Below are 15,060 nucleotides of genomic sequence, written 5' to 3' on the forward strand. Positions count from 1 at the left end.
ATTAATTTTTTTTAATTTACCCAAGAGAGGACCAAAGTAAAAAGAGCAAAAAAATGCATTGAAATACGTAGTCCCATAGTATCACGGTGTCTCTTTATTTAAAGTTTTTATAATTTTAATTTATACTTTAAGAATAATAATTTTTTTAGGGAGTGCTTTTGGAAAATGTAACATCATGATTATTCAATATAAATGAGGACAAAAATTGGTATAATTAAAATTAATTTTATATCAGTCAACTATAGATTGACCTTGGAATAGTAATTTTTATTGATGATCGAGTCCTTTAGGTTTGAGTTGCTTTTTAGTTTGTCTGTCAGAAGGAAGTGCTGCAAAAACAATGAACAATTTTCGTGTGTTTGTACTTTTAATAAAATTAGGAATTACCCTTTAGTTAATATTTAATGATTGATAATATAAAATGTACATTGTGTTAATGTTTTGGAATGCAAGTAATGATGGAGTTCCCACGCTAGAAGGGAATTGACAGGGTGTGAATTGGTGATAGTAACCTATTTTTGATTACCAAAGAAAGAGAGAACTATTCTTAGAATGTATTGATAAGGAAAGGATGAATAATGATGATTATAGTTGCCAATAGTTATGAGATTCGACCTCTTACTTACAAACGGTTTTCAATTTTAAATCTCGAGAACTTGATAAAAATAGGTTCAACTTAGGGTCTGTTCTCTTCAGCTAAATTTTAGTTTAGTTCAGCTCTAATCATTTCAATTCAGTTCAGCTCTTTAATCATTTCAATTCAGTTCAGCTCTCTAATCATTTCAATTTAATGTCTAATTTTCGTCGCTCATAAACAATTCAGTTTAGTTCAGTAAATCATAACAGGCCCTCAGACATTTTGTTGTATTTATTACTTAACTTTTTGATGAAAGAATATACTCATATTGCTAGATCATTATGGTATAGGAGAAGTTAAGTTTTTTTTGGTTTAGTCGCAAAGGCAAGGTATTGAATTTATATACGAAGTAAGTTGAATCTACATGTCTAATATGTCGTATATGTCATTGTTCAAGCAGGTTTTTCATATTGAAATTTAACCTGTCACGGGATATCTAATGTTGTGAATATAGTTAGTTTTTATGGTTATGTGTAGTATTTAAGGACAAAACGCACAACACACCTAGAAAAAAATAAGAATGCAAGAATTGGTGGAGGTAGAGCTTTTTGAGCTATCCAGAAGAGTAAAAACAACAAAAGAAAGTCCCACACTCTACTCTAGTCTCTCACGAGTATTTTGAATCCTTTTTTGAAAGAACTCGAGTATTTTGAATCCTAATAATAGTCCAATTAACTTTATACGTTACTCGTATTAGTCTAAATATAGAGTGGTTGTACATACTAATGAACCAAACAAAGGGTTCTCTTTGTTTGATCTCTCGAGCAGTGTTGCCTTCTCTTTTTCGTCTTCCTCTTCTCTTACATGTTCTTTTCATTGGGGGTCCATTACCTTTTATGTGCCTTCTTTCTTTCTTTTTTTTCCCCCTCTCCACATTAGGAGAAAAAAGTTTGCATTTCTCAAATTTAAAATAAAGATAATATTTGTTAAATTAAAATAAAAGGAAAATGTTATACATAATCTATGGTGCTACATAAAAGAAGCATAAAATGGAAACACAAATGAAAATATAATAGTAAGGGTCTATTCCAATTTACTGAACTAAACTAAGGGTTTGTTCTCTTACGTTGAAATTCAGTTCAATTCAGTTCAGCTCCTAATTTCCTTCTCTTATAAAATATTCATTTCATTTCAGCTCAGTTAAGTTCAGTTCAGTTCAGCTCAGTTCATTTCAGTTCAGTTCAGCTGAGTTCAGTCAATGAGAACATATCCTAATTGGGGCCGAATTGAATTGAACAAAGCTGAAATGAATTATTTATGAGAGAAAGAAACTATGAAATAAACTGAACTGATTGGAGTTGAATTGAAATTAAGGGTATGTTCTCTTCACCTTATTTTCAATTCAGTTCCTAATTTTCTTCTCTCATAAAATATTCAGTTCATTTTAACTTAGTTTAGACCCTAAGTTGAATAGAAGCTAAGCTCTTTGGATTCATGGCATGTTATTTCAGTTCAGTTCAGTTCCTAATTTCCTTCTCTATTAAAATATTCAGTTCAGTCCAGATCAACTCAGTTTAGTAAATCAGAACAGACCCTTAGTCGCGACTATCGAAGGTAAGATATTGAATTTTACTAACTAAACTAAACAAGGCTATGCTATTTTTTTCCCTGGTGAAGTTTTGTGGAATTGAATTCTTTTTATTTTTTGAACTAATTTTTACTATTAATATTGAGTTTAGTTTAATCAAGAATGTGTTTTGTTGTGTAAGTATATTGTATAGAATTGAATTATAAATCAAACTAGTATTGTTAAATAAAAGAATGCAATAATGTTTCCATCATCACATGATAAACAATGACATGAGTGATAATAATTGGATATTTAACCATTTGTATAATTGGATGTTGTTCAAGCAGATTCTTCATATTGAAATTTAATCGAACACGGAGTATCTAATATCGTGACTAGTAAGTTTTTATGAATTATGATTGTGTATAATGTTTAATGACAAAACGCGTAACACATTTACAAATAAAATAAGAATTCAAGTATACAAGATTAGACACACGAAGAGTTCCTTGAAGTTTCCAGAACAAAAGGAAGTCCCACTACTCTACTTTTAGTCTCTCAGGAGTATTTGAATCCTAATAATAGTTCAATTATTCTTTTACGTTATTCGTATTAAGCTAAATATAGAGTGGTTGTATTTGTATATATACAAATGAACCAAACAAATGGTTCTCTTTGTTTGATCTCTCGAGCAGTGTTAGCCTTCTTTTTTCGTCTTCCTCTTCTCTTACACGTTCTTTTCATTGGGGGTCCATTTCGTTTTGTGTGCCTTCAAATTTTTTTCCCTCCCACATAAATGGTTTACATTTCTCAAATTCATTTTTTTTTTCTTTTTTCCTTTTTTTAGGTAAGAAATTGGAAAATACAAGAAAACTCTCCTCACGATTGGAAGATATAGTAAGGGTGCTATTGGGATAGCTCGATTTGACTATTTAACATATCGTGTTGAGCTTAGTTGAGTCGAATTGTGACCGAGTCGATCTCAAGTAACTTGCAATTTTTATTTATTAATTATTAATGGTAAAAAAAAATACGTATCAAAATTTTTAAATTTTTAGTAAATATAATATTATATAATGGAATTCGAGCTTCTCGTGACTTTTGAGTTGAGTAATGAGCTACACAACTCGACTCGTTAATCTTTCGAGTTAATATCATAGCTCGTGAGTTGTCTCATCTCGCCCCTAAAATACGAAGCATATTTGTTAAAAAATATATACGGAGTATAACTTGCACCTCTCTTTCTTTTTTTTTCCCCTCTAGAGTTTATGGATTTATTTGTTTTGGTGGAAAATATTGTAAAAAAATGGTCTTCTCTTTTTTCCCCATTTTCATTCGTTTGTTTACATAAGAGTATTGTCAATTGTGGTGCATAAGGACATGCTAGCAGTTTTTAAATAATTATTAGCTACATACTAGCCATTGTGAAACTACAACCTCTTATAACTAGCCAAACTACATAGTTGTATATAGTTATGTAATTTCACTCCACCATGCTATTATATTTATTTATTTAATATATTTTTATGTATTTTTTTAATGATTTATTTATTATAAGAAAATGCAGCTTACCATTGTAGAGGCTATAGCTTAAATTATGTATCTTAGAGATTTATGATGTGGCAATCCAAAACTACATGTACATGTAGCTAGCCATTGTGGATGCTCTAAAGAGTAGAAAACAATTTTTCCATAAGTAGTTGGCTAATTCTCTCCGTACTTTTGTAGGGAAAAAAATAAAAAATATTTTCCTTGTAATTAAGGTATTTCACTCTTTTATTTTTAGGACTTGTTTAGTCCATTTTATTTTTATTTATCTGATTTGATTTGAACTTATTTGATCTGATTTAATCTAATTTAATTGTTTAAATTGACAAAACTTTGAAAATTAATTATATTACCAGAGAGAACTAAGGATATGAATCAATTGATGTCATGTCTTTGTTAGTTATCCAATTGTTGCACAGCTTATTCATTTTTTACACCCATTATACTCATCCCACCCAAATAATTTTTTTATACGAAGAACGGCCATGAACCCATCCTATAACGGGGGAATGTAAGGGAAATTCATTTTAGAATGTGCAATGTGAGATTCGATAACTGACCTCACGCCTGAAAGTTGAAGAATTAGTCAACTATTATAGTCTCATATCTCATATATTATACGGAGTAGCTTGATACCCACATCATACTAGTTGTGACGTGATCACACTTGCTCATTTTACTCTCTCTATTTGCAAAAAACCTTGTTTAAATTGTTACCGACACATAATCTTATTTAGAGCCTAAATGGTTATGGATCAACTAAATTAAACAGAGGCTTCAAAATTAACTGAATTGTGCACTAAGGGTCTGTTCACATTTACTGAAATGCGCTGAGTTGAAATGAATATTTTGCGAGAGAAGAAAATTAGGAGCTAAACTGAATTGAATTGAAATTAAGATGAAGTGGACAAACCCTAAGAGGTTGTTTGGTTCACCTTATTTTTGTTTATCTGAACTTATTTGATCTAATATGATTTAGTCTAATTTGAATGTCATATTTGACCTTGAATTTACGATAATCTATACGAAATAAATATATTAAGTGAGGTCTTGTTAGATTCGTAATAATGTGTATTTTATTAATATGTAATTTTCATATTTATTTTTATTACGAAATCAAAGATATTTAGCGATACAAAACTGTACATAAAACGATGATATGATATGAACTTATTTGTTCTGATAAAAAATTATAATTTTTTTATCTGATATGATATGAACTTATTTTATAATTCCGTATGAAATAAGTAAAAATAAGGTGAACTAACACAAGGTCTAAGTAACCCTGTTTTTTAGAGCTGCTCTCCTCTGCTCTGCATTGCCCTGCTCTGCTCCGCAGTGTATGGAAGCCTAGCTCTGCTCTACTTTATACTGCTCTACTCTACCCTACCCTGCTCTACTCTGCCAGAAGCTCAAAAAACAAGGTCTAAGGGCCTGTTGTCTAAGGGTCTGTTCTCTTACGTTGAAATTCAGTTCACTTCAGCTCAGATCATCTCAGTCCAGTTCAGTTCAGCTCAGCTCCTAATTTCCTTCTCTTATAAAATATTCATTTCAGTTCAGTTCAGTTCAGCTCAGTTCCCAATTTCCTTCTCTTATAAAATATTCATTTCAGTTCAGTTCATTTCAGCTCAGTTTAGTTTAGTTTAGTTTAGTTCAGCTCAATTCAGTCAATGAGAATAGGCCCTAAGTGAGTACTCCATACAATACTCTGTATAATACTACGGAGTAATCTACTATACTGTCACATACGGAGTACTTACCACCGAAAGCAAGAGCTTTTCTCTGTACTAAACCCCAAAACCAAAAAACAAAAAAAAGTAAAAAAAATAAAAATAAATTCTGCCTCAAAATCCCATCTTATATAAAAAAGGACAAGCGTGATATCTCCTTACTTCTCTGAGATTATAAATCTCATCCCTCTCCCTTTTCTTCTCCCCCCTCTCCCCTTTCACTTCACTTCTTCCATTAAAAAATTTCACATCATTTTCTCTCTCCTCTCTACTCTACTCCCAGAGTAGCAAGAGAGATTACTATCATCTATGACGATTATCTTTATCATTTGTTAAATCTTTCACCATTATGAAAACTACTATGTAAACCACCAAAAAAAAAAAAAAAAAAAAAACCCATTTTCTTAATCTAAAGTTGAAAATTTTCCACAAAAATGGCATCTTCGGATGAATTCCAACAAAACCCATTCTCTCTGTTAGACGCTCTGTATTGCGAAGAAGAGAAATTGGAAGACGACGAAGCAAACAACGATGATGACGAAGAATGGGATAAAACAAACAATGGCGGATGTTTACTGCCACTTCTTTTACTAGAACAAGATTTGTTCTGGGAAGATGAAGAAATTCGGTCTCTGTTTTCCAAAGAAGAGGAAGAAAAAAAACAGGGGATTATTTTTTCCAACGAAAATGGTGGATTTGATGTTAAAACTCTCTCTTCTTCGAGAAACGAAGTTGTTGAATTGATTTTAAAGGTCAATTCCTATTATGGGTTTTGTACCTTAACCTCTGTTCTTGCTGTAAATTATCTTGATCGATTTTTATCAAGTTTCTGTTTTCAAAAGGATAAACCTTGGATGTTTCAGCTTACTGCTGTTACTTGTCTTTCTCTTGCTGCTAAAGTTGAAGAAACTCATGTTCCTCTTCTCCTTGATCTCCAAGTTCTCGTATGTCCTCTTTTCTTTTCTTGTTTACTACGTACCTGTGTTCGGGTTTTTTTTTAATAGTTGTAATCAAAATGTGACGACTAAATTGGGACTGTGTTTGTGTTTTAAAGGTGAAAGGAGGAAACTATGTGTTTGATGCAAAGACAATACAGAAGATGGAGTTGTTAGTGTTGTCAACATTGGATTGGAAGATGAATCCAGTGACCCCACTTTCGTTTCTTGATCATATAATCAGACGGCTAGGATTGAAGAATCATCTTCATTGGGAGTTTCTCAGGAGATGTCAAGGACTCTTACTCTCTCTCCTCTCTGGTAAGTTTTTAACTAAAATAAAATAAAACTATAATTTTTTTTATATAAATTAATAAATATTTGTAATAAGTATTTAATTTGTTTCTTGTAATTTATTATTCTGAGTTTCTACTTCTAGTGTACAACCATAATGTGCACCTATTCTAGAATTTGTTTAGTTTTTTGAGTAAAAACGTTCAGACTTATTTTGTTATTATTCTACTGTATTTAATTATAGTGTGACTTTCTACATGTGTAAATCTTGACTTTATTATTTGCTCTACAACTGTAAATTTTCATACATTCTCATAGTGTAGATGTCCATGAATAAGATCATGTGAAGTTTGCTCTCCTACTTAAGAATGTGTTTTGCTCTAGTCCTAGTGTTCGTCACATTATTAGTTCTTGTCACGTTATTAGTTCTAATTGATGATGACTAATTTGGAGACTCGTACTTTATCTAGTTAGTCAGTTGTCACACTAATCGTTTATACTCCGTATTACATATCAAACAAGACAACCGATCTATATCATTTTATACTACATCTAAATTGACTGGTTGTATTATTCACTATCCAATACTCGGTATTAGTTGTCACGTTAATAGTAAACATTGAAGTATCACTATGATGAATAATCTAACATGTAGGGACTAGAAGCATTTAATATATACATGTATATTTCAATGTTTCATATTTTTAGTTGGAAAAATTGGTAATGATGATTGGTTGGTTGGTTGATGATGAAATGTAGATTGGAGATTTGTGAGTTATCTACCATCAGTATTGGCAACTGCCACAATGATGCATGTCATTGACCAGATTGAGCCATGTAACCCTCTTGATTACCAAAATCAGCTTTTGGGTGTGCTTAATATCAGCAAGGTTAGTCCCTAATTCTAATTAATTCCCTCTAATTATTATTAATTAAACTTATCATCAGATCTGATCTAATTAAGAATGCTAATTCTAATTTACTAGTGGTCAATGGGATCACATTTTATATATTGTGGGTAGGTCACTAGGTCATAATTAATCCCTTAGAGATCTAATAATTAATTTTGATTCACACTTTAAAATAATAAATAATAACCTTTTGTCCAAAGATATATGGATGAGGTGTCATTGTCCCAAAATATTTAGGGCAGTTTTGGTTTTTGTATGGAAGGGTAGTTTGGTCAATGTCATTCTTTTTTTTTTTGAATGTATTGTACTTCATTCCTCAAGAATAGTACATTTTATATTAAAAAAACAATAATGATATATTGTCTCACGAAAATCTTTAGGTATTCAATGTGCTATATGTATCACATGTTTTGGTACACTTGGTCAATAACCCTCTCTACCTTTGTCTCTTATCTTTAAATTCCTAGTCCGCCTCTTTTATTTAAAATAAACATGGATGTCCTCCTCTTGAGGGCTAACATAAGTATATACGAGGCTAATACAAATAATTCATGTATAATATCGTAAAATTGAGAAATGCATGCAATTGTTAAATTTGTTTGTTGATTAATCCGTTGTTTTATTCTTTATAGGTGTTACTCAGTAAGACTGTTAACATAATTCTTAAAATACCTTTAAAATTCGGAAAATAATCTTTTAAAAAAATATGCTCGTATTTTGTAAGAGAGTTAAACCTATCAATAGTATGCCAGCGCGTAAAATAAAGGTTTAAACTACAGTGTACCCCGTATATTTCAAAAAGTACCTTCATTAGTTGCATAGAAATGACAAGACAAAGTTCATCGTGTTTCTTTCCCTGTTGTTAAATGTTTGTTCCATCCATCACATTGGGAAACTCCTTTGTTTTCTTAAGTTTAAAACTTACATTGCTTGTACACAAAACTTGCTTGTGTTAATCGAACTTTAATCACTAAAGTCTCTTCGATAAGCGTGAATAATAATTTGTTTGAGCTCAGTGCGATCCAGTCTTCCCTTGAAACTCTTGATTTTTTCAAGCTTCAAAATTATTGGTTTAAGATTATTGTTTATTCCTAGTGGTCGATTATTTGTGTATACATCAAGTTAAAACAGTGTGTGACTTCATCATTTCTCGAGGTACTTTCAAATTCAAAATTATGATTTAACTAAAGTGGAGTAACTTTTTTTTTTTTTTTTTTTTACTGAGTATGGTCTAATAGTAAATAAATCCATAGTTCCAATATAGTGCATGCTAACAATCCTATACGTCCCTTAGAATTATTTTTTGGTGTTAAGTTATACACTTGTACGGTTAACTTGACATATTTACGTGCACACACAAAAAGTGGGATAAAAGATTTTATCTCCATTTAAATAACAGGTTCTTTGAGAGCTATTACCTTCGTTTTATATTATTTGTAATAATTAGACATTTTTTACTCACTTTATGTCAAATTATTGCAAAAACGGGGATAGTATTTGATCTTTAGAGTGTGGCCTACGTACCATAAATAATCTGTACGATTATCATTATCTTTGCTTCTTCTCATATTGAACGTACTATTACAGGACAAGGTGAATGATTGTTATCAACTGATCGTGGAGAAATCATTATGCGGAAGCAAAACCGAAGACAATCGCAAGGTAAAGAGAACGTTCGACGAAATGATGACGGCGAAAAACAATTATCCTCCTCCCCCTCCTCCTCCTGGACCTCAACAACCTACTTCGAGCAGTGATGTTATCCCAAGTAGCCCGAGTGGAGTAATGGATGCCTACTATCTTAGCTGTGACAGCTCCAACGATTCATGGGCTGCCACAACAACTCAAATGATGGGAACATCATCAACATCTTCGGTGTCATTGTCATCGTCTTCATTGTCATCTTCAGTATCCTCCTCACCAGTGATGAGCAGGAAGAAGAGTAGAGTTCATGAACAGCTCATGCCATTGCAGCTGCCTTCTCTCTCAAGAGTCTTTGTCGACGTCGTTGGTAGTCCTCGTTAAGCTTATTCCGGTCTAATTCTCTCCTTTTGGCGGTCTATTTTCGAACTAGAGCCTTTCTTCTACTTCTTCTCTTGAAGTCCTATATACTTGCAAAAAAATTGGGGACATATTTATATCATATAATAGTAAACACTTATATATTATATGGTTATAAATTCATTCCCGCCCTACCATTTTAAATTTCATGTATGTATGTATGTGTCATGCAATTATGTTATGGTTCATGTATGTGCATGCATGCATAAACATTTACTATTACATGATGAATTAGAGAAGACATAACATGGGGGAAGAAACTTTGCATGCATGCATGCATGTGAAGAAAAGAAACATGGAGTGGGGGCCCAAATGAGGATTTTTGGGAGCAAGACTTTGGACCTTATAATGGGGGGTTTGACCTAGAAGAAGTGGGCCACCACTAAAAAAAGGACTAAAGAGGAAGTACTATTTTTGTATCTATTTTCTAATTTTTCTTTGGTTTTATTAGAGTAGGGGAATGAATTGAGTGTACACCATTCATTTTAACCTACTCCAACAATCATGATTAATTAATAAAAATTAGTATTAAGTACAGTTTTGTGAATAATTGTCAATTGGGGTTGATTGAAATCATTTTATAGGTACTATGATTTTTTTTTTTGAACGGGATTATAGGTACTATGATAATCATGCATATTGAGACTTTATTTTTTTTACTTGGTCAAACTAATAGTAAGATGCACTTGGTACAAAGTATAAACCATTAGGGTTGTATACAGCATTTGATCTGTGATAGACAGCGAATTAGTTGATTACGATGCGAGATAGTAAGTTGATTCATAATCCATATTGATAGTTTTACATTGTGCACATTAAGCACACAATTAAACTTAAACCCCTACTTGATCATCACTAGCTCAAATAACTAACATACTTCTTCAGTTTTTTTTAGTGAGTCATGCAATTTTTGGAATAGAAAAAGATAGAGAGAAGAAATAAAAAGGACTCATGTGATATGATAGATAAGATATAAAGAGAATATAAAAGAAAATTTGATGCAACTAAATTAAAACTTCTATTTATAAAATGTTATACAACTTAAAAAAAAAAAAAAAAAAAAAAAAAAAAATCGGAAGAAAGCACATAACAGTAATGTAACATACATGAAACATTCACGATATAAATCAATGATTGAAGAGCAATCAAGTCGTTTTTCATTATACTATTGTCGGTAACTTACATTTAAGCAATGTAAAGCTTACATTCTTCTATAAAAGAAACTTAAGCATGTAAAGTATACATTCTTCTAAAAAGAAAACTTGTACAAAACAAAGTATATTAAGAAAAAGGGGCAATAAACATTATATTGGGCCACATATAAAACATCTTTAAGCTAAAATGTGCGTATTAGTGGATGATCATATCATGGGAAGAAGTATAGTCTTCTTTTCTAATGGGGTTTAGATTTTGCTTTGGCTTTATTCACCAGGTTTTCCACTTTTGGAACCACAAAAATGAATCTAAGCAGTGCATGCGAGCCATTTAATTTGTGCATAAATCCACGATAATATGGAGGGCCCCATTTGCCGGTTGACATGTCAATCCGAGCTAATCCCTACATATCACATGTCCTTTACTTTTAATGGAATAATAATAATAATAATAATAATAATAATAATAATAATAATAATCATCATCTATACTAATGCCTCCTCCGTGTTTAAATAAGTGAAGTGTTCCCCTTGTTTACGTATGTCAATGATAGATCAATAAGTACTCACTTGATTATATCTATTCTTATGTAATCACAAACATTAATCGAAGTGAATTAAATGAACCACTTACTCAACTCCTCATTACTTCATGTCTCAGCCTTACCATCTAGAGTAATTATCAATTATGATCTAATGTTGCACACAAATTAATATTATACTACAAAGTTTTAAAAACACATGCATATATTTAAGCGTCTTCAAATGCTCAACTACAAAAGTAGCAATATGGGGCAACGCTCAAACTACTCACTAGTCCACCTTTAGGAAAAGTTGTCTTGCCTAGGCATTTTAAGTTACATTTAAAACATTCTTCACACATCTGTATGTTAATCAAACGACACCTTAGGAATAATGTTGTTTGCAACAATATAAATTAAGGTCAAATAAAAGACTTGTGATGATTTTAAGTAATACGTATACGTAAACGGTTAAATTGGCAGTTTAAATGTAAAATAGGTGATTCCAATCACTTTGACGATTTTATGAAGTGTCATTTATAATTATTGATAAATAATGATATTATTAATTAAAATTTTGCATTAACAATTAAATTGTATCATTTGCTTTGAATTTGAAGTTCATAGAGTAGATGATTTACATATTATATGAGGTGATCATATGAGAATGAGATGGAGTATTGGAGACTTGGAGTCCATAGATAGAGGAGTCACCAATCCATGAAAAAGCAAAAAGGTCAATAGTGTTGGGGGTAAAATTGAATTATTTAGGGGACAAAATCTTTGATTGTGGAGGAGAGAGAGTGTATTCCTACTACTTTGTTCCCTACTTTCAAGGTTGGGTAAGAGAAAATAGGTGCATGCTGGAGATCATGATTTATAGGACAATTTACTTCCTTAGCCGATTACCTGCACCAAATGTACTTTTTACGGATTTTTGGCAAAAATTTTAGTGTAGTTTAATTAAGTTTGAGTGAGTTTAATTAAGTAGTACGAAATAAAAGGGAGGAAAATAGGAGAGAGAAAGTGGTCCCATGTGTTTAAGTGTGATAATGGATTAAAGTGTGTGGGAAAGAGGAGAGAGAATGTGCCGCATATGTTTAATTAAAAAAGGTTAAACAAAATTAAAACATAAAAGTAAGGGTAAGATGGTCTTTTTACACTTTAAATTTTACTAAAGAGGAAAGAAAATAATTTGTTGCACATAATAGAAATCACCCATTTATGGTAAATGTTGCAGATAATTATGGGCGGAAGTAGTATATTTACCTCTATTTTTTTTTAATTGACACGTATTTATTGTAGGCAGTTTTTTTCTTAGTTGACATATTTTCGTTGTGAAATTAGTTTTATTTTTGCATTTACTAGCTACTCTATTTGTTTTATCATTCTCTCTCACTCTCTCTTTTCCCTCCCTAAGATATATGCCTAAATTAAACGCGTTAACTAAATAAAAATGGCGAAAGTATTATTTTGGTTTTATTTTTTGATTTTTCCCCATAAAAATAAATAAATTAAGACCAACAAAATTGAGGTCAAGCCAGCTAGTCCCCACTTCTATTATTGTAGAATAATATGATGGCTAACCTCTTTCCAACCTTTTATAATAATAGATGGTTTTATGTCTCTTTGTTTATAATTAGTGCTTTGAATTGGTCTTTTCTAGTATATTGTTAGCGTTTGAATGTGTTGTTTTTTGTCAATATGGTATACATTATATTGGTCAGTATATGTATGTGGTATACAATTTTCGAGCTTGTAAGAAATAATATAGTAAAAAATACATGTGATTTAGTATAGAAAAGTGTACCAAGTAATAAGATAATTGATTGAAGATAGTAGCTTAAATTATATATATATATATATATATATATATATATATATATATATATATATATATATATATATATATATATATATATATATATATATATATATATATATTAGTTTAAATGACCAAAAGAACAAACAATTGACTCTAGGAAGTAAAGTCTAGAAAGTTATTTCCTTGATTAAATAAGTAAAGTTAATTTGAAAAATAAGACACCTAATGTTTGTTTCAAAAGTCTATAGATTTCAAATTAAATCATTTCCCTTAGACATATGAACAACGCCCTTGTTGAACTGTTGAATGCTAGATCGTTAATATTACCTTCTTTAAATGTTATGTACAACTTTGGGGTATTGTTTGTGAGATATAAAGTATTTTAAAGTTGTACATAACATTTAACGGAGATAGTATTAGCTGAACAGATGTCCACATCAAAATTGTTGTGATGAATAATAGGCTTGACTTATAGTATGTCTCACTAATGTATAAAAATCATTATCATATAATGATCAATCTATCAACATTAATATTATGAAGCTAGATTAGCTTACTATACATTAGCTTTAACAAGAACAAATTAACTTGTCAATTCCATATGGACTAGTAGTATAGTATAAAGTAGGGGTGAGCAAAAATTCAGGGTACCCTGATATGGAACCGGAACTTGTTCGGAACCGCAGGTTCCAAACCCGGAACTTGTTGATCAGGTTCCGGTTTCAGGTAATAAAATTAGGAACTTGTTGCAACAGGTTCCGGTTCCGGGTAATAAAATTTTGGATCTAGAACCTGTAGGGTACCCTGTTAGTACAAGTTCCCTATAGGGTACATGAAACCGGAACTTATATGGTATTAAAAATTCTAGACAATTAGTGTTGGTTTGTTATATTTGAAGTATTATACTAAAGTTGTAAGCTTTTATTGTCATCATCTATTTTAAAAAAAAATAAATTTGTCACAATTTATCAAGTAACTATTAAACTTACTTTGACAGACAGGGTACCTTGTTTAGGAACTGGAACCTGCAGGTTCCGGTTCCGGTTCTCAATTCTTAAGAACCTGTTGCAACAAGTTCAGGTTCCGATTCCGATTCCTATTTTTAGGAACCTGTTGCAACAGGTTTCGGTTCCGGGTCCTAATATTTTTACAGGGTAACCTGCTATGCTTATAAAGAGTCGCATTGCATGAAAAACATCTCAGAGAAATCACTATTTTTTATGATTACAGCTGTAAAGCTAAAATATGACAAAAAAAATTAAAAGAAAAGAGAGAAAAATGGACCAGCTGACCTAGTGGTCTGATAAGTAACAGCAACAAAGAGAGCCTATAATATATGGAAGAAATAAAGCAACAACAGCATAAACATTACAATAACATTCTGAATTGATCTGAACTAAACACATTTATAGTGAGAGTGAGTTGTTTTTTTTTACAGTTTCTACACATTTTGTTTTTAAAGCTTTCTGACATTTCTTTACCAACTTTGTGCAACTCACTCTCATCATTTTGACTCAAAACCACACAAAACTTACAATCTTTTTATAAAATGTTGTCACTATTTATATATAGTTATATACACATTTTATGTTACAGGGTGTAACAACTATGGAGTAACAACAATGTAACAACCATCAAGTCAATCTGCTTGAAATCAGAGCTACTCTTTAGCTAGCCTTTGAATGAATCTGTTAAGTGTTAATTAACAATGTTAGTATCGCATAAGCCTTTGAATGAATCAATAATGTTACTTGGTACGAGTATTAGATTTTGTTCTCCTCATCTGAATGATTTGATTTATTGTATGAGTAGAGATACGTTTCTTAAAAAAAATAATAATAATAAATAAAGAGGGTATAATTTAGTCAAAATAAGAGTAAATTTAAGCAGTCAGAGAAAATAAGCAAATAAGAATAAAAAGTTTTATTAGTGGC

General features: G+C 31.1%; 1 protein-coding gene across 1 annotated transcript; it reads left to right on the forward strand.

The window, feature by feature from the left end:
• The first annotated feature begins 5,379 nt into the window (after positions 1-5,379).
• On the forward strand, positions 5,380-10,169 carry LOC110682574 (cyclin-D3-1-like). Its single transcript, XM_021858932.1, has 4 exons — positions 5,380-6,369; positions 6,480-6,681; positions 7,414-7,544; positions 9,153-10,169. The coding sequence occupies exons 1-4, from the start codon at positions 5,860-5,862 to the stop codon at positions 9,588-9,590; spliced, it is 1,281 nt and encodes a 426-aa protein (XP_021714624.1). The 5' UTR covers positions 5,380-5,859; the 3' UTR covers positions 9,591-10,169.
• The last annotated feature ends 4,891 nt before the right edge of the window (positions 10,170-15,060 follow it).

The sequence above is a fragment of the Chenopodium quinoa genome, unplaced genomic scaffold (genome assembly GCF_001683475.1).
Source record: "Chenopodium quinoa cultivar QQ74 unplaced genomic scaffold, ASM168347v1, whole genome shotgun sequence".
NCBI lineage: Eukaryota > Viridiplantae > Streptophyta > Magnoliopsida > Caryophyllales > Amaranthaceae > Chenopodium > Chenopodium quinoa.

Coding starts and splice junctions, on each gene's coding strand:
- LOC110682574 (XM_021858932.1), top strand. CDS start 5,860: ATGGCATCTTCGGATGAATTCCAACAAAACCCATTCTCTCTGTTAGAC. Junction 6,370..6,479: donor TCCTTGATCTCCAAGTTCTC/GTATGTCCTCTT, acceptor TGTGTTTTAAAG/GTGAAAGGAGGAAACTATGT. Junction 7,545..9,152: donor GTGTGCTTAATATCAGCAAG/GTTAGTCCCTAA, acceptor GTACTATTACAG/GACAAGGTGAATGATTGTTA.